The 21,362-nt window shown below is 39.0% G+C and overlaps 1 protein-coding gene across 1 annotated transcript in view; it reads left to right on the top strand.

Annotated features, from left to right (window-relative positions):
- LOC133764696 (NXPE family member 1-like) overlaps positions 1–8,525 on the top strand; it is a 38,205-nt gene extending 29,680 nt beyond the window's left edge. The window contains exons 3-5 of the mRNA XM_062198373.1: positions 4,430–4,488; positions 7,023–7,235; positions 7,990–8,525. Of these exons, the coding sequence (XP_062054357.1) occupies positions 4,430–4,488; positions 7,023–7,235; positions 7,990–8,525 (808 nt within the window). The remainder of the gene's footprint in view (positions 1–4,429; positions 4,489–7,022; positions 7,236–7,989) is intronic.
- Positions 8,526–21,362: the final 12,837 nt, after the last annotated feature.

Here is a 21,362-nt window from a genome sequence, read left to right as displayed (position 1 = left end):
CAGTACTTCTAATATAATCCAAATAGCCTGATTAGTTGGTGTCTATATAAGATGAGAGACATAGGTCCTTCGATTTTTTCAGTTGGGCCCAAACTGGAAAAACCAAAGTCCAGGATTTACTGGAAATTTTAGAATCCAGATTGTTTGAAACTCTGATTTTTTGAATGCCTGTCAAGAATGCCAAGAAGGCTCAAAATCCAAAATATCTGGTTGAAATAAGATTCCTTAAAATCATGACATAACATAGACCAAATCTGATCATTGTTACAAGGTGATTATTCAAATCTTTGAAAATAAGCACATATTTAAATAACACATAGCTCTTAATAAAAATTCAGCTGTTTTTGAACAATTAGAATTTAACAGACATCAAGAGAACATAATAGATTACTTTAACACATTGCTTTAACAGAGCATCAGAGTTTAATTCTATGTCAAAGAGAAATTGAGCTTCCTGTGATCTTTTGCTGTGAGGTTTCCTTCCTTTACCTTCTTTCATATTGGTGACCATGTTTCTGTATGTAACACATCTTTAAGCATCTTTTGCAGGGCAGGATGAGTGGCAACAAATTCTTTCAGTTTCTGTTTGCTATGAAAAGTCTTAATTTCACCTTCATTCACAAATGAGAGCTTTGCAGGATATAGTATTCTGGGCTGGCAGTTTTTCTCTCTTAGTACCTGGGCTATGTCTCGCCATTCCCTTCTAGCTTGTAGGGTTTCTGATGAGAGTCAGCTGTGAGTCTAATTGGAGATCCTCTGAGAGTAATCTGGCGTTTCTCTCTTGCACATTTTAGAATCTTTTCTTTGTGTTTCACTGTGGTGAGTTTGATTACAACATGTCGTGGTGAGGATCTCTTTTGGTCATGTTTTTTAGGGGTTCTATAAGCTTCCTGTACTAAGATGCCTCTGTCCTTCTCCAAACCTGGGAAATTTTCTGCTAGTATCTCACTGAAAATGCCTTCTAATCCTTTCTCCCTCTCCATGCCTTCAGGAACTCCTAGAACCCAAATGTTAGGTTTTTTAATAGTATCCTGTAGATTCCCGACAATATTTTTTAGATTTCTAATTTCTTCTTCTTTTCTTTGGTTTGCCTGTTTCCTTTCCTGTTCTCTGTCTTCTAAGTCTGATATTCTCTCTTCTGCTTCGCCCATTCTGTTTTTAAGGCTCTCTAATGTGTTTGTCATTTGATCTATTGAATTCATTTCATTATGATTTCTCGTCACTATCACAGTTTCTTGTTCTACTAGTTGTTTCATTTCATTTTGATTCCTCCTTAATATTTCATTTTCACGAGAGAGATTTTCTATCTTGTCCATTAAGGATTTCTGTAGTTCAAGAATTTGTTGTTGAGAACTTCTTAATGTTCTTATCAATTTTTTGAGATCCACTTCTTGCATTTCTTCGATCTCATCATCTTCATAATCTCGAATTGGGCTGTCTTTTTCATTTGGGGGCGTCATAGTGTCTTCCTTGTTCTTGTTACCTCGGTTTTTGCGTTTGTTGTTTGGCATGTTGGAGATACTTGGTTTCTTCACTGTGGTGTTTTTTCTTGTTACGCTATGGCTCTATATTAAGTGGACTGTCTGCTTTCGGTGGAGCCTTAGAGGCTTGAGATGAGTGTGGACTGAGAGCTGTGTTTGGTTCCTCAGGGTTGAGGGTGTGTCAAAGATGACACTCCCAGGTTAGGCGTGGTAAATCTCTCTTTCTTTCTTTCTTTCTTTTTTTTTTTTTTTTTTGATTCAAAAGGGAAGTAATTCCGCACAGCTGAACATAATTGGAGGTAGTTAGCAGGCGAATGATATACCCACAGGAGCCAGAGATCGGAAGCTCTTTCCCAAGGACCACACAGGGAATCTCTGCTGCCCTCAGTGTGGGCTCCAATTCTCCTGCAGTCTCCCACTGGGCTGCCAAGTTAGATGCTAATCTCCTGTTATTTCACCCCTCCCCCCAGAGTCAGGTTTTTCTTCTAGGCTCAGGGCCGATGCAGACCTGAGGTCGCCCTGCTTATGACGTATGTCCAAAATGGCGCCTGCTCTTTGTCTTGCTCGCCTTTGAGGGGTGAGCAGAGAGAGAGAGAGAGAAACTCGTGTCCGTATCAGTCACTTTTTTTTTCCTCTCTCTCTTCTAGTTAGCCTGGTGAAGTTTTCCCCACGGAGTTTCAAGCCTCGTTCCCTCTAGTCTCCTCTTTCCGCTTGTCTGCTGGTGTCTCGGGCTATGGAGGTTCGGCTCACCTCGCGTTCCAGCACTGGTGTGTTGAGTCTGCCACTAGTGTCCTAAGATTTCTTTAAAAAATACTCTTACTTTGCATTTCACTCCTATGTTTCCCTTCAATTACATCCATTCCATCCTAAATCAGTTTGTTCTTCATCTGTTAAAAATGCTGGTTACAAGGCCGGCGCCATGGTGCACTAGGTTAATCCTCTGCCTGCAGTGCCGGCATCCCATATGGGCGCTGGTTCTAGTCCTGGTTGCTCCTCTTCCAGTCCAGCTCTCTGCTGTGGCCTGGAAAAGCGGTGAAAGATGGCCCAAGTGCTTGGGCCCCTGCACCCGTGTCTGCATGGTCTTTTGCTTTTCGACTAACTTCCCATAAGTCTCAGGAGCGCAGTCCATTTCTGCTTCCCTCCCCTTCCTGCCAACAGTCACCCCCCTCTACACACTGAGGATTCATTTTCTTAATGTTGTGAGAGTACAAAACTAGGTTCTCAGAAATCCATTTCTCAGCAATGTCCAAAGCCAGATTTGAGGGGTTTTTTTTTCTTTCTTTAATCTTTCAAGTTGCAACTACATAAATGGAACTGTAGGTCATTATGTAAACTAAAATAAGCCAAGCACAGAAATACAAGTACCAGACCATATTACTCTTAAGTGGATTCTATGAAAAAGCTGATCTCACAGAAGTTAAAAGTATAATGGGAGTTACCAGAGCCTTAGGAAGGAAGGAAGGAGGACAGGATGAGAAAAGGTTAATCAACAAGTTGTATGTCATAGCTAGATGGGAGTAAAACTCCAAAGTTTGATTGCACAGTAAGGTGACTAAAACATTAATGTACTTAAAAACTTCAATGATAAGATTTTGGATGTGTTCATCATAAAGGAATATTAAGTGTTGAGGAGATGGGTAGTTTTACCCTGATTAGAGTTTACACAATGTATTGAAAGATCACATGGTACCCCCAAAATAGGTACAATTTTTATGAGTCAAAATTTCTTAATTGAAAAAGATTATAAGATAAGTAAATCTCAAATTACATATACTAAAGGAAAGTAAGAGTGATACCAAACAAGGAAAAATAACATAAATTCTAGAATCTTACCTCATTATCCAAGTTTTTGCTCCTGACCTGCAGTCCAGGAGTCCTTACTGAAAAAGTAAATGGATAGTTGGGTTTCTGTTCCTTCTCTTTTATCTCTAATGGTACAACACATTAAATCTCATCCTACCCACTGATCAAACATCCTTATGCCTAAATCCCAATAAGGATGAAAAAATGCTGATCCTTTGTATCTCCAGATTGAACCTGAAAAAGGCATTCATAGCAGAAAACCAGGTACCATGTATATCTTTTGTACCTGGAACCTGGGATCTCATTCTCCCCTTAACCCTTTCCTGCCTACATCCACTTACATAATCAGTACACAGGCTTGAAACGAAGACTGAGTCAGAGAGTAAGTTTTGAAACATGAAGAACTGTGTAGTATTTCATCAGCTGGAGGAAAGAATTGTAATGGACATCATTCAAGATCAGATAGAATTTTCCTTCCTGCCAGCTACTTTGGTAGACATTAAGGATACAGCAGTGGGCCTGTAAAATTTATTACCTCCCATTATGAACCTTAGAATCTTCAGAAAGCAAGTTCATAGGGAAAATTAAAGCTAATCATAACAAGAAAAAGGCTAGGGAAGGAACCATGGACCCTGATAAAAGAGTCAATGTACCAGGATGAGAAGCCTGAACTTGTTAGGCAAACGATAGGAAGATAGTAAAAGGTATTACATAGTGACAGAGCTGCATTTGCTATCTTAAAGAGTGCCGAAAAATTTAGGTGGGATTAACTGAGATGTCTGACCAATTAGAGGCTGTTCATTGTATAGGAAAAAAATATGTGAACCTAAATTGGTGAAGTGGATTCAGAAAGAGAGATGAGAACCTGCAGATGAGACAACTATTTTGAGCAGAAAATCCACAAAACACAGATTGCTTGTAGCACATGAGTAGACCTGTCCTGGATTTCAGGTCTCTCAGCAGAGCAGAACCTCCTCCAAGATCCTGACTCATTTGCAATGCCAAACAAGTCTAAAATTTACAATAATTATAATAGTTTTCAGTTATAGAAAATAAAAATTATCCTTTATGTACAAGTGGGTGATTTATATTACCTGTGTTATGTGAACACACAACAGGCTGATTCACTGTCCTATTTCTTGAAGGTCCAAAGTGGGAGTTGAAATAATGAAAGACCAACACATTGATGTCTCCCAGTGTAACAGTAAGTCCTCTCCATGCTGTGCTGGGTGTGTGTTGCATATATGTACACAGAGGGAAGCTTATCAATATAAACTGTAGTCATTGTAGTTTTTCTGGTGTTCAATTCCTAGCAGTAATGACTTCTTCACATTTTCCAGCTTCTAAGGATGCCTACCTTCCTTGTGGTCCCCTTCCTCTAGCTACAAAGCCACAACATTGGATCAAGACCTTGTGTCACATCTCTATGACCCACCCTTCTGCCTCCTTCTTCTATTTTGGAGGACAAATGAGATATGATTGACCCCATCAGATAATGTAGGATAACCTCTCCATCTCAAAGTCCATACCCTAGATCACATCCTTTGAGCAAAGACCTTTGAGCCATGTAAGACTCACAGATATGAGTAAATAGGAAATGAATATATTTGGGGGGGGGGGCATTAGTTGGCATAAAACAGTCTCAAATGAAAAATACAAAGGAATACTAATACTATTACCCAGAAACTATTCACAATACTCAAGCCTATTATAATAGTATTAAGTAAAATTAACATGTAAGAGAAATCATAAGAGAGTCTGTTATATATTCGACATAATTGAACACCTTGACACATACATATTATAGAAGAAATGGTTTCTAAAAACAAACTCAAAAATTATCTTCTCACTCAAGTACACCAAGACATTATTAGAATGGGAAATAATAACTATGGAACTCAAGTTTCCAGGATTATGGTATTTAGCAATCCAGGGTAAAATGTTATTGTGCTTCAGAGAAGCCAAACCAACATAATTCCAATGCAATTATAGGACGGTGAAAATGTCTTTTAGTAAATCAATCATCAGGACTTAGGTGTATTTTCCAATTCTACCACCAGCAAATTTCTAAATTTGCCACTTTGTCCACAAGTTACAAATACAGTACAATCTATAATAATGTACTCTACTGTGGACACAAGCAAAAGGAACTGTAAGGCCTCCCAGGAACTAAGCAAGGATGAATAAGCAGATTGATGAAGATATCCTCATATTCATTTCCTCCATCCTCTTCAGTAATGGAAATCATTACTGCATCCAGACCCATGGTCACTGTCCTTGTAGTCACGGCCGTGACTCAGTTTTTCTCTAGGAGTGTGAATGGAAGGATATGAAGAACTTCTAGGTCTCACCTCTTTAAAAGCAAAACAACTTGTGGTCCCTTCCCATTTCCTTCTTACTTACTTAACAGTAGATTTAATTGCAGGAAAAAAAGGAGCCATGTTAGACCATGTGATTGAAGTCCCGTGTTAAGAATGGCAGTGCAACAAGATGCTAGAAGGCACTAGAGTCCCTGACACTGTGCAACTTCATAGCCCTAGCTTGCTCACTCCAGGATTGTGACTTGAGCGAGTATTAAGTTCCTATTTATTAACTCATTATTATTTTGGCCTTTCTTACAGAATTCCAGCATTTTTCCTACTTAAGACATAATGTGGTGTCAGAAGAGAAGTGTTGATAGTACAAAACCTACATTCTAGGCAAGGAACACTCAGTGGTGGGTTACCAGCATAGCGAATGGCAAGGACACGCATGTGAAAGCTGATGGCTTTTGTCATACCATGGCCAAATAGTTGGTGCACTGCTATCTATGATACTTGGGAAGCAGACCATGTGACAATGGAGTCTGTAATTCTAGTGGAACTTGCTGGGATATCTCAGAATATTAGTTTTGTTATCCATTGCTTGTCATTTTTAGCAAAGCCCCATTAAAAAGAAATTAAACTCAAGCTTCGTGTTTTATATTTTTGAAGTTTCTTAAGCCATTTTTTAAAAATGGAAAACTTAAGATTATTCTTTCACTATTAGGACAAAGGTAAGTGATTGGATACCAGGACACAATTGGCAAGCTATTATCATCATTCAGGTTACAAACCAAGATCTAAGTCACTGGAGAAACAGTAGAGAAGGTAAAGAAAGGATAAAACACTGAGACTTAGCCAATGGACAGATTGGGAGAAAACTCTCTCAAAATAATGAGTACAAATGCAATGGAAACTTCATGTAATACACCCAATCTACTGATGATCCCAGCTTACTAGCATAGGACACCATGGATCTCGGTTGTGCACCCTCCTGATCATGGGGCTATGTGCTGTGGCTTGCTACTGCCACCCAGCATCACGAGGGAGTATCTTACTGCATATCGCTAGCCCAGGAAAAGATCAAAGCTCAATAGCTTCTCAGCCTTTTGGCTAAGATGAAGTGTAGTAAAGATCAAAGCTGAAAATTCAAATTACAGATTCTACTAGATGTATAGTGCTTTCATACCATTGTAAAGTGTAAATCACAGGTCAAACCATCAAAAGTCAGGGAACATTTATACTAGGAATGGCGGAAGGAGGATACAAGAGTTAGAGGAAGGGAGAAAGAGATCAAGAAAGAAGATTAGGGGCCGGCACTGTGGCATAGTGGGTAAACCCGCTGTCTGCACTGCCGGCATCCCATATGGGTGCCAGTTCGAGTCCTGGCTGCTCCAGTTTTGCAAATAAAATCACTTATGAGTATCTGTGTTGGCAGAGAATAAAGAGATAAAAGAAAAATGCCAAATTGGAATGAAGATCCCTGTACCTGGCGGTTACACTTTACAAGGAAGATGGTTAACAACATTTTGCAACCAGATTCAGTTAGATGAAACTAAAATAAGTGGCTGCTTGAAAGGAAAACTCATCTATTTCATGGGAGACTCTACGCTGCGTCAGTGGATCTGCTACTTACCCAGAGTAATGAAAAGTATGTGGCTATGTTATAATCTGTTAGAAACCCATGATGATGTTATAGTATGTTTAATGAGGTCTCATTCCCTTATTTGAGCTGTTTTGTTTTCTACTCCATTTATTTTTCTGAGTTTGAGTCTTTCAATTTAAAATATATTTTATTCCATGTTTCTTAAGACATGTTGGTCTTCTCTATAAATCACAATGAAAATTTTACATTTTGATTGACATTCCACATATGTGGATTGTAATCTGCCATCTAAGGTAGAAAAGCCCCAGTCAGAAATAATCTAGGGGTGAGTGAGGATATTTGACAAACCAGTTAAGTTGTTAAGACACCACTTAAGATGCCTGCCTGCCTGCTATATTGGAGTGCCTGGCTTTCAGTCCAGGCACTGCTCCCAATTCAAGCTTCCTGCTAATGTGTACCCTTGGAGGCAGCAGCTGATGACTCAAGTGGTTGGGTCCTTGCCACCCACCTTAGAGACCTGGAGTAAGTTCCCAGATCCTGACTTAAAAGCTTGATGCAGCCCCAGCTATTGCAGGCATTTGGGGGAATGAATCAATGGTTATGATTTCTCGATCTCTCTCTCTCTCTCTCTCTCTCTTTCTTTCTCTCTCTCCCTGCCTCTCTCTCTCTAACACATTGAAAATATTTTTTGCAATTAGAAAGGAAGACTCTAGGTGGGCGAGTACTTTAAATGATGGGGCTTTCTTTTTTAAATATTAATCACTACCTTCTAGTTAAAAGGTCTATTTATTTTTATCAGCACTAAAATTTTTGGATCTTCATGAAACTGGAAATTTTAAGAAACATTTGCTTCTGGATACAGAAAAACACACTCTGATTCAATGGAAGAAACACAGTCATCCTTTTCTTACCGTTCAGCTCTACTCAGTGATAGATGATGGCTACATCCCTCGGGAAATTGACCGGCTAATAGGTGACAAGGACACAGTCATCGTCATCACCTTTGGCCAACACTTCAGACCCTTCCCCATTGACATCTTCATTCGTAGAGCCATCAGTGTCCGACAGGCTATTGAACGACTGTTCCTGAGAAGCCCAGCCACCAAAGTGATCATTAAGACAGAAAACATCAGAGAGATGCACATTAAGGCAGAGGCATTCGGAGATTTCCATGGTTACATTCAGTATCTTACTATGAAGGACATTTTCAAAGATCTCAATGTGGGGGTTGTTGATGCCTGGGACATGACCATTGCATATGATGCCAAAGATCTCCACCCACCTGATCAAGTGATTGGAAATCAGATTAATATGTTCTTAAATTACATTTGCTGACATGCACACAAACAAACCACTAAGAAACAATCTCTGCAAATAATCCCACATATATTGCCAAAATGTTTTGTTCATTTGAGGAACTAGGCTTTTATGATATTCTGAGACAGAGATCACCTAACTTTGTCTATAAATAACTAGCTAACAAATATTTTAGTCTTTTCAGGCCACATAGTCTTTATCAGAACTGTCCATGGCTATGGCTATCGCTGCAGTGCAAAACAGCCAACGACAACACGTAAACAAATGGGTTTGGTTGTGTTTCAGTAAAACTTCATTTATGAATATTAAAGCTCAAATTTCAAATAATTTTTACATGTCATGATATATTCTTCTGATAATTACCTACTTTTTATTTTTTATTTATTGACAAATAGTAATTGCATATATTTTGGGTACAATGTAATATTTCAATACATACATGCATTTTAATGATCATATTAGGATAATTAGCATCCATTGCTTCATATATTCAAGGTTTCTTTATATTCTGTACATTCAGAGGTCTTTCTTCTAGCTATTTAGAAAATTACTATATGTTATTGTTAACTATCATTACCCTACTGTGCAAATGAGCAGCCCCAGGCTTGTTTTTATAATAAGGGAAGAAAGTACTTTTTTAAGTCAATAAAAGTAGATCTGAGATTTGACTTATCTATATACTTTATTAGGGAGTTAACTTTGGAGAAGAACCCAAGAATGGTGCATCTTTTGTGAGCATTTAGGCATTACTGTAGCTTATGATTCATAGATAATGTCCTCCACTTAATACACTAAAGTGAGGTAGATCATTGTGATCAAGTTTTACTATTAACTCTCATAATCCAACTCTTTGAGGAGAGAGGTCCTGTGTGAGGAGTTAGTGCACAGTGACACCTATGGTTAATTTAACAATTAGCACTCTAATGTATAATGACATCAGTAATCACCTGAGGCTCTTGACATGAGCTGCCTAGGCTGTAGAAATCTTTTGAATACACTGACTCTTTCTGTATTTATACAGGGCCATGGGCAAAGTGGAAGTTCTGTCCTCCCTTCAGAGAAAAGTACATACTTCTTTGATGATCGCTTCTTTATGTTGGGGTCTCACCCACAGAAGTACTTCATGTGGGACACTTTTTGCCACAATGTTTTGGCTTTCCATGCCTGAAGTGCTCTCATAGGTTTTTCAGCCAGACCAGAATGCTTTAAGGGCTGATTCTGAGGTCAGAGTGTTATTTGAAGTGATTATCATTCTATGAGTCTGCTTTATGAACTGCTCTCCATGTTGGAGCATTCACTCTTTTTTGATTCTTTCTATTATTATTTTCAAACATTTAGTCCTATTTGTAGGATCACTTTAACACTTAATCCTATCCATATGATCACTTTGTCTTTTAATCCTATCCCCATGCTCACTCTAACACTCAAAATGCTATCTTTTCCCCATCCAGCTTAAGGGGGTTTGGGATATTACCTACTTTTTAAAATTGCAAAAACTAGTCTTTGATTATGATAGATATAAAAAAAGTAGTGGACATTTTTGGCCTCTAGGCCACCATTTGTTGACATCTGTTTAAAGCAAAAAGGCTGGTAGAATTGAACAAAAATTCTTTGGATGATGAGAGGAAAACTAGTAAAACACTGAAGATATTAAATAATTCCTATGGGGCCAGCATTGGGCACAGCTGGTTAATCTCCTGCTTACCACAGTGGCATCCATATTATAGTGCAGGTTCGAGTACCAGCTGCCTTAGCTCCACTGTAACTTCCCGCTAAATGTACCTAGGAGGCAGCCAATGATGCCTCAAGTGCTGGGTGCCTGTCACCACATGGGTGATCTGGGTGGAGTAACTGGCTCCTGCTCAGCGCTGCATCTTGCAGCTATTTCAGAGTGAACCAAGAGATGGAAGTGTCTCTCTTTCTCTCTGTGTCTGTCTGTCTCCCCCTCTCCCATAACTCTGCTTTTAGAATAAATAAATAAATCTTAAAAGAGGAAAACCCCCAAAACTTGAAAAAAAATTAACCAAAAAAACTAAAACAAACATAACTTAATGAATTGAAACATATCTTACTAATGTCAGACAGAAAACAAACAGGAAGGTCTCTTTTCTATTCAGTAATGAACTGGTGGCAGTACACTCAAGCAGGAGCAGAAACAACTGCTCCTGGTTGTTTGATCACTCTCTTAGTTAAAATTAAAAGGCTAAATGTAAGAATCTAGAAGATAGGCTTGTAGAAGCTTAAAATACAAAACTTTCTTCATAATAGAATACTTAGATAACATACGCACATTTTCATTATATTTATTCCTATAAAATTGGTACTTTTGACGTACTGTACATGTACCTTTTTAAATCTCTACTCCTACAAAACATTCAGTATGTTTAGAAATGTGCATGAAAGTTAAATGTACAGCTCAGTGAACTATCAAAAGTAAATACCTGAGTAGTCTAATGATTAGGAGTAAATAAATAGAAGATGCATAAAATACACACACACGTTCTGTAAACTGAATGATCAAATCATTGTATATGCAAAGGGCTAAAAATAATCAAGATACTTCTGAAAACAAAAAGAGTTGAAGAACTTACTTTTGTAAATATCAAGACTTGTTTTACAGCTATAGAATATTGGAACTGTGGCATTTGCACATAGAGAAACCAAGGACCAGTGCAACAGAATAGAAGGAACACACAGAGGCCCTGCATGTGTGCAACTTGCTCCGTGACAAATGGAGCACTGAACAGTAGTGAAGAAAAGACAGTCTCTTCGATAAATAAGAAAAAAATAGGACACCCATGTGGGAAAAAATAAAATCAGAGCCCTGTGTTATTCTATTCGCAATAAAGGTCAGAGAGATAATAGACCTAAATGTGAAAAAGCAAAGCAATTCAGCTTCTTAAAGACTGTATCTGACACTAAGAAGGATGCAATTAGAAAACATTGTACTTAGTGAAATAAGCCAGCCCCCCAAAAAACAGATATTATATGTTTTTCCTGATGCAAGATAACTAATAGAGTACCTGAAATGTAATGTATTGAAGTGAAATGGACATTTCGAGATTTGCTGATTGTTTACAGCCCCAGTCTCTTCTGTTGAGTAACAAAGTGTTTTTTTTCTTCGTACTATATGTTGAACTCTTCTGTTCAGTGTAGGGTTAATTTTACCATAATTAAGTAAGCTTAAAATAGATCTTTGTTAAAAAGTAAGAGTGGGAATGGGAGAAGGAGGAGGAACAAGGTTTGGAGTGTGGGCAAGAGGGAAGGTAGGGAGAAAAGTATCACTGTTTCTAAATCTGTATATATGAAGTGTATGAAAGTTGTGTAACTTAAATAAAACTAAAAAATATATAAACTTTTAGGGATCTATACAAAGTCCTACTGCATAAAACAGCTATGCCACCTGTGACTCACCATGTGAGTTTGATGTTACCCAAAATGCTGATGAAATGAGTCCATGCACCTTGCATATCACATGCTGTTGTAACAAGCCCATAAAAGTCTCTAAATGCGTATTCTCAAACTATCTCATAAATGAGCACTGAAACCAGTTTGCAAACACACAGGTTCTGCAGACCACAGTTAGAGTAACAAGTAATAAACAATCCCTGCACTGTTGAAGATAATATAAGCCAATGTCCAAACGATTTCAAAGAGGGGTATGATTTATTAGATTGAGTTCTAAAAGCAATAATCATAAGAGAAAATACTGGTCAGTTTGAACACATTAAAATTAGAGACTGCTTATCAAAACAGACTATTAAGGAGGAAGGTGCTGTGGTGCAGTGTTAAGGTGCTTCTAGAAATACCCATAATCCATATCAGAATGCAGGTCCAAGGCTCAGCTCCCTTGTATCTGATATAGCTTTCTGCTCATGCACCTGGAGGTAGAAGATGATGGCCCAAATACTTGTTCCTGCACATGGCACGCACATGGAACCAGGATGGAATTGTAGGTTAGCCAGTTTGGCCCCACCCAAATCTAACTGTTGTGAGCATTTGGGGAGTGAACCAGCAGATGGAAGATCATATACACATTCACATATATCATTATATTTCACTTTCTCTGTCACTCCACCTTTCAAATATCTAAATAAACCTTACAAAAGAAAGACACCATTAAAAGTGAAAAATAGGGGCTGGCACTGTGACGCAGTGGGTTAAAGCCCCAGCCTGCAGTGCCGGCATCCCATATGGGCGCCAGTTCAAGTCCCGGCTGCTCCACTTCCGATCCAGCTCTCTACTGTGGCCTGGGAAATCAGTGGAAGATGGCCCAAGTCCTTGGGCCCCTGCACCCATGTGGAAGACCCAGACGAAGCTCCTAGATCCTGGCTTTGGATTGGCGTGGCTGCAGCCATTGTGGCCATCTGAGGAGTGAACCAACGGATGGAAGACCTCTCTCTCTCTCTCTTCCTCTCTCTCTCTCTCTCTCTCTCTCTCGCTCTCTTTGTAAATCTGACTTTCAAGTAAACAAATAAGGCTTTAAAAAATGAAAAAACATCAAAATTATGAAAAGACATTTGTAATACATAGAATAAAGAAATCGCTGTTCCCTTTTTCCAGCCTGTAAATTGAAATCCAGATTGGTAAACTGCATTATATATTTAAAAATAAAAAATAATGTATCTCCCAAAACATTATAAACAAAATAAAATGATAAATGATAAAGAGGAGGAGTTGCAATTAAAAACTAGACAATCTTTACTTAGTATATAATGAACTGATCTTTTGTATATAAAGAGAATTGAAAATGAATCTTGATGTGAATGGAAGGCAAGAGGGAGCGGGAAAGGGGAGGGTTGCGGGTGGGAGGGAAGTTATGGGAGGGGAGAAGCCATTGTAACCCATAAGCTGTACTTTGGAAATTTATATTCATTAAATAAAAGTTTTTAATAAAAAAAGAAGAAGAAGATAAAACCAAACTTGCTCTGGGGGAGCAATGCAGGGAAAGTTACAAAATACCCTATAACTCCAGACAGGTTAAAATTCATGTGTTTTCTGAATTTGATAAGTGCTCAATAAAGACTTTCATAATGAAAAATTAAAAAAAAACTAGACAATAAACTACTATGCATCATACACAAAGAACTCCTTAAAATAAGATAAAGATCTAGATAAAAATAATTAGCACAATATATAAGTGGGCAATTCAGTAAAATATATTAAACTGGCCCTCCAACATAGAAAAATAAATACATATATACATTAAAACTACACTGAGAAACATTTCTCATCTATCACATTGGCAAAAATACTTAAAGTTTCAAGCATTCTATACTGATGGGTCTGAGGAAAAACATGCATTTTCTTTTGTTGATGGAAAATCAAAATGATGCAGTGCCAATTGAGGGAAATTTGACAATATTCAGAAAAAGTATGTATGCATTTACCATAGGTCCCAGCATTTCCAAGGACACTAGCAAAAAAAATATCAATGACTTGCACAGGTTTTTGTATGCACATGATTTGTATTTTTTTTTTAATTTTATTTATTTGGAAGTGGCAAGATGGCAGAATAGGAAGTGAGCACATTGATAGTTCGGAAACACACAGGTTAATAACAGTGGAGATACTGCAGGGTCAAGGAAGAGTAGGGGAAGAAACAGCAGAGGAAACTCTTCTGGAACTAGTGATTCACAGTGGACCTGCGTGGAGAGCGTGGGAGCCCAGGTTCGGGACACCAGCAGCAGAATCAACGCACCAGCGCTGGAATGTGAGGTGAGCAGAACCTCAATAGCCCGAGACACCAGCGGGCAAGCAGAAAGAGGAGACTAGAGGGAATGAGGCTTGAAACCCCATGGGGAAAAGTTCACCAGGCTAACTAGAAGAGAGAGAGGAAAAAAAAAAGTGACCAATACGGACACGAGTTTCTCTCTCTCCGCTCACCCCTCAAAGGCTAACAAGAAAAGAGCAGTCGCCATTTTGGACATACGTCATAAGCAGGGCGACCTCAGGTCTGCATCGGCCCTGAGCCTAGCAGAAAAGCCTGACTCTGGGGGGAGGGCTGAAATAACAGGAGATTAGGATCTAACTTGGCAACCCAGTGGGGGACTGCAGGAGAATTGGAGCCCACACACTGAGGGCAGCAGAGATTCCCTGTGTGGTTCTTGGGAAAGAGCTTCTGATCTCTGGCTCCTGTGGGTATATCATTCACCTGCTAACTACCTCCAATTACGTTCAGCTGTGCGGAATTACTTCCCTTTTGAATCAAAAAAAAAAAAAGAAAGAAAGAAAGAGAGAGAGATTTACCACGCCTAACCTGGGAGTGTCATCTTTGACACACCCTCAACCCTGAGGAACCAAACACAGCTCTCAGTCCACACTCATCTCAAGCCTCTAAGGCTCCACCGAAAGCAGACAGTCCACTTAATATAGAGCCATAGTGTAACAAGAAAAAACACCACAGTGAAGAAACCAAATATCTCCAACATGCCAAACAACAAACGCAAAAACCGAGGTAACAAGAACAAGGAAGACACTATGACGCTCCCAAATGAAAAAGACACCCCAATTCAAGATTATGAAGATGATGAGATAGAAGAAATGCAAGAAACAGATCTCAAAAAATTGATAAGAACATTAAGAAGTTCTCAACAACAAATTCTTGAACTACAGAAATCCTTAATGGACAAGATAGAAAATCTCTCTCATGAAAATGAAATATTAAGGAGGAATCAAAATGAAATGAAACAACTAGTAGAACAAGAAACTGTTATAGTGACAAGAAATCATAATGAAATGAAGAATTCAATAGATCAAATGACAAACACATTAGAGAGCCTTAAAAACAGAATGGGTGAAGCAGAAGAGAGAATATCAGACTTAGAAGACAGAGAACAGGAAAGGAAACAGGCAAACCAAAGAAAAGAAGAGGAAATTAGAAATCTAAAAAATATTGTCGGGAATCTACAGGATACTATTAAAAAACCTAACATTTGGGTTCTAGGAGTTCCTGAAGGCATGGAGAGGGAGAAAGGATTAGAAGGCATTTTCAGTGAGATACTAGCAGAAAATTTCCCAGGTTTGGAGAAGGACAGAGGTATCTTACTACAGGAAGCTTATAGAACCCCTAATAAACATGACCAAAAGAGATCCTCACCACGACATGTTGTAATCAAACTCACCACAGTGAAACATAAAGAAAAGATTCTAAAAGGTGCAAGAGAGAAACGCCAGATTACTCTCAGAGGATCTCCAGTTAGACTCACAGCAGACTCTCATCAGAAACCCTACAAGCTAGAAGGGAATGGCGAGACATAGCCCAGGTACTAAGAGAGAAAAACTGTCAGCCCAGAATATTATATCCTGCAAAGCTCTCATTTGTGAATGAAGGTGAAATTAAGACTTTTCATAGCAAACAGAAACTGAAAGAATTTGTCGCCACTCGTCCTGCCCTGCAAAAGATGCTTAAAGATGTGTTACACACAGAAACACAGACACATGGTCACCAATATGAAAGAAGGTAAAGGAAGGAAACCTCACAGCAAAAGATCATAGGAAGCTCAATTTCTCTTTGACATAGAATTAAACTCTGATGCTCTGTTAAAGCAATGTGTTAAAGTAATCTATTATGTTCTCTTGATGTCTGTTAAATTCTAATTGTTCAAAAACAGCTGAATTTTAATTAAGAGCTATGGGTTATTTAAATATGTGCTTATTTTCAAAGATTTGAATAATCACCTTGTAACAATGATCAGATTTGGTCTATGTTATGTCATGATTTTAAGGAATCTTATTTCAACCAGATATTTTGGATTTTGAGCCTTCTTGGCATTCTTGAAAGGCATTCAAAAAATCAAAGTTCCAAACAATCTGGACTCTAAAATTTCCAGTAAATCTTGGACTTTGGTTTTTCCAGTTTGGGCCCAACTGAAAAAATCGAAGGACCTATGTCTCTCATCTTATAGAGACACCAACTAATCAAGCTATTTGGATTATATTAGAAGTACTGTCAAGATGTGACGTGGTACCAAATTTTAAGTTTCTATAATGGAAAATGCTATTAATACAAATGATTGAGAATTAAAAAGTCTAATGATCTTATGTTACTAGACATGATAGTTATCTTAATGAGAAAGCCCCAGAGGCCTAAAGGGTTAAATACTTGTAAAATCCTACAGGTGCTTTCAAAAATACTGTGAAGTAAGCAAGTGCCTCTTGTTGGTTGATGAGTTTATAATTTTAAACATGGTGACTTAAAGTCTTTTGTCATCCACAGTTATATATGATTTGCTGCTCATAAAACTAAAGCGTTGTTGGTTCTGTGTTTAGCTGTCCTCCTAGAGGTTCCTATGGACTTTTTCCAGCCACTTCTATTGTAGTCAGTACTTTGGGATGGCTCTGTAAACAGATGAAGCCAATAATGTATTGACAGTACCAACTGAGAGAAAGCATGGTTAACTGAGGTTACTAAAAACAAAAAGCAATTCAAATCAATTGGCAATCTACAAAAAGAGTTAAAGATTTTAAGCTATTATTAAAATTGCTATATTGGACTATTATGCTATGTTATATGTGTGTATATATTGTATGTCCACATGGGAAAATTTTATTAAGAGTTTTATTTTAATTGGCTTATGATTAGATTGCCCATAAATTTAAGCTGCTAAATTTAATCAATGATACATTTTAATTTGTGGGACCTGAATCTCTGTATCATATGTTTTAAACTTGTTGGTAGAAAGAAACTAAAAACATTTTATATGGTTGTGCTTAAGTTTACTGGTTAAACAAACTACACCATGTTAGATATTTAAGAGGTGTTTCCAAATACATGATACTTAAAATTTATAGAAGGCATTGGACCTCCTGGTAAATGTTTTCTTAAGTTGTTATCTAATGGTTGAAACTGTTTGCTAAGTATTCATGTGATATTGCTATTGTCAGCAAGCGATCTAGGACTTGCTCCCTCATTTCTCTATTCTAAGCCCAACTTGTTCTTTCATTTCTCTATTCTCTTCAAGGTAGGAAACTAATTCTATTATGAAGGAATCTGTAGGATGCACAATTTAATCTTTAGACCTTATAAAAGAGATGGCTAACAATTTTCTGTAATAGCATAGCCAAAATAAGAACTTAAATAATAATCTCATAGCTAAATTTACTTCGCCATCAGTGAAGTATACAGTAAGTAGGAAAAAAAACCTCCCTTTCAGACCAAAGGGAAAGAAAGTTTTAAAGTGAGAATATAATTTTCCTCATGGGCATTGTCTACCTTAGAAAAACTACTACAGAACATGCCTGTGACTATAGACTTGTAGTTCAAGCCACCGAAGATTAGAGATGGGACACGGGCACTCCCTTGACTTGCATCCTCTGGTCTGCTTTAACACAAACCAGGAGGAAAAGAAAGCTAGGCATCAGAAGCAATGGGTAGCAGGCCTATAAATGGCTGATCTGTACAGTGATCTGCCCTCAAGGAGACCCAACAGGCCAGTCCACTGCAGTGGCTTTCAATGTGGGAAGCCTGGGCTTCAGCAGAAGTCAGCTTGTGAAGAGCCCTGGCAGCTCTGCCAAGAGTTGGATCACTGGAAATGGACCTGCGCTGGAGTCGAAGGATGCCCAGGTCAGAGCCACAGATCTTATTGGCTCTAAGCTGAAAAGCCCTTCACTCAGCCCAACTTCCAAAGTGACCACTGCAGCTGAGGGGACGGCCAAGTAGGGTCAGCAACATTGAAGGCAGAACTGTAAATTTCCTGTTAGAGATGCCACCTGCCTTTACCTGGCCAGCTCTCCTCCCAGGCCAGCCAAGTAATGAAAGTCAACAGAGTGCCTCCCCCTAGGAGGTTCACACCTCCCTTAGGATATACCCCAAGTGAAGAGATAGATAGGTCTGGGCCTCTGAATTTACAAGGCCTAAAGCCCAATAGATTATTATCAAGCCCCTTCTATCAGGTTCTACTTGCCTCTCAATCAGAAAACTTAATTGTAGCTTAGACAGCACCTTTCTTAGCTCCTCTAATAATGACTGTCCTTTGTTCTAGACCCTGTCTAGCACACTTGGGCCTAATTCCTTTGTAATCATAACCTCTACTCTACCACCAATGGCTCTACTCCCAACCTGTGTGTACTGATGGTCCTCTTCCCCACTTAATGCTGTATAATTGTTCAGACCTGGTTAATGCCTCTCTTAGGATCATTGGTTACTATCCTCACTCTGTCTTATGACCTTGTCTAAATATGATCAGAGTCGGCAAACTTGGAAGGCTTCCATAGCCTTGGCAACTCATGATGTCAGCCTAGGGTGGTTACTGGCACCATAAACTAGAGTGTCAATTTGTTGGGTTAACAACAGGAGTCACTGTGCACTTGCTCCTCATGTGGGATCTCTGTCCATAATGTGCTGTACATTTTGATTTAATGCTATAACTAGTTCTCAAACAGTATGTTTCACTTTGTGTTTCTATGTGGGTGCAAACTGTTGAAATCTTTATACTAAATTGATCTTCTGTATATAAAGAGAATTGCAAATGAATCTTGATGTGAATGGAAGGGGAGAGGGAGCGGGAGAGGGGAGGGTTGTGGGTGGGAGGGAAGTTATGGGAGGGGGAAGCCATTGTAATCCATAAACTGTACACTGGAAATTTATATTCATTAAATAAAAGTTTAAAAAATTATTTATTTTATTTGAGAGTTAGAGTTACAGACAGTGAGAGTGAGAGACAGAGAGAAAGATCTTCCTTCTGTTGGTTCACTCTCCAAATGGCCGCAACGGCCAGAGCTGTGCCGATCTGAAGCCAGGAGCAAGGATCTGCTTCCTGGTCTCCCATGTAGGTGCAGGGGCCCAAGGACTTGGGCCATCTTCTACTGCTATCCCAGGGCATTGCAGAGAGCTGGACTGGAAGAGGGGCAGCTGGGACTAGAACAAGCACCCATATGGGATGCTGGCACTGCAGGCAGAGGATTAACCTACTGCATCACAGCGCCAGCCCCAGAGCATGATTTGTAATCACAAAATCTTGGAAAGCAAACTAGATATGCCTTAGTAGAAGATTGATGAAACAAGTGATGCTACATCACCTCTAAAAAGCAATGTACCTGTAAATGAATTGGAGGAGGTCTATAAAATGCAATACTGTGGTTCCCAGGATATACTGTTAAAGGAGAAAAGAAACTTTCAGTATATAATATGCAACCTCTTGAATATAGGGGCCAGCACTGTGGCACAGTAGGTTGATCCTCTGCCTGAGGCACCAGTTCTAGACTAGGCTGCTTCCTATTCTGATCCAGCTCTCTGCTATGGCCTGGCAAAGCAGTACAAGATGCCCCAAGGACTTGGGCCCCTGCACCCACATGGGACACCTGGACAAAGCTCCTGACTCCTGGCTTTGGATTGGCACAGCTTCAGCCATTGCAGCCATTTGGGGAGTGAACCAGTGGATGGAAGACCTTTCTCTCTCCCTCTCACTGTCTATAACTCTACCAATCAAAAAAACAAATAAAATATTTTTTTAAAAATAAGAAATAAGGGCTTCCTCCAAGATGGTGGAATAGGGAGGGAACACACTGATAGTCCGGGAAAAGATAGTTTAATAAACGTGGAGATCCTGTAGTTTTTGAAAGAGTTAGGGAAAAACTGCAGAGGAAACTCTTCTGGAACTAATGGGACACAGTGGACCAATGAGGAGGGCACAGGCACCCATGGCTCAGGACCCCAGCCACCGAGTCTACACACCAGTGCTAGAAAGGGAGGTGAGGCAAAACCTCAGTAGCCTGAGACACTGGTGGGGAAGCACCAGAAAGAGCTTAGAGGGAATAAGGCTTGAAGCCTCATGGGGGGAAAGTTCACCAGGCTTACTAGAGGAGAAAAAATAAAATAAAATGGACCAGTAAAGACACGATTCTCTCTCTCCACTCACCCTACAAAGGCGAGCAAGACAAAGAGCAGGCACCATGTTGGACATACATAAAAGTTGCGCCATCTCTGGGCTACACCCACCCTCAGCAAAGTAGAGAAACCTGACTCTGGTGGGGAGAAATAACAGCAAGTTAAGACCTAGTGAATGTATGGAGCTAATAAACTGAGACTGTGAAAAAAACAAACTGAGGCTGTGTGAGAGAACTCACAACTCACAGAGTGCCTGAGATGCTACAAACAGCAACCTTGGCAACCCGGTGGGAAATTACAGGGGAATTTGAGCTTACACTGAGGACTGCACAGATTCTTTGTGTGATGCTTGGGATAGAGCAAATGAATATCATACCCACAGGAACTAGCACTCAGACACTGATTGCCTTCAAGGAGAATAGCTCAGCTGTTTGGAAATACTTCCCTTCTGAATCAAAAAAAAAAAAAAGAGAGAGAGAGAGAAGATTTACCACGCCTAACCTGGGTGTGTCACCTTTGGCACACCCTTAACCCTGAAGAACCGAACAGAGCTCTCTGGCCACACCCATCACAAGCCTCTAATGATCCATCAAAAGCAGACAGTCCACATAATCTAGAGTCATAGTATAACGAGAAAAACCACCACAGCGAGAAAAAAAAAAGAAGAAGAAACCAAAGAATATCTTCACAATGCCAAGCAACAAATGCAGAAACTGAGGAAACAAGAAAAAAAGGAAGAACTTATGACACCCCCAAATGAAAAAGAATGCCAATTCAAGATTTTGAAGATGATGAGATAAAAGAAATGCAAGGTACTTATTTCAAAAAATTTATGATAAGAATATTTGGAAGTTCTCAAAAACAAATTCATGAACTACAGAAATCCTTACTGAACAGGATAAAAAATCTCTCTCATGAAAATGAAATCTTAAGGAGGAATCAAAATGAAATGAAGAATTTATTAGAACATGAAATGGAGATATTGAAGAGATATCAAAATGAAATGAAGAATTCAATAGAACTAATGA

Source organism: Lepus europaeus, chromosome 7, assembly GCF_033115175.1.
Source record: "Lepus europaeus isolate LE1 chromosome 7, mLepTim1.pri, whole genome shotgun sequence".
Lineage (NCBI taxonomy): Eukaryota > Metazoa > Chordata > Mammalia > Lagomorpha > Leporidae > Lepus > Lepus europaeus.
Note: the sequence above shows the minus strand (reverse complement) of the source record. Positions and strands in the feature narration are given on the sequence as shown.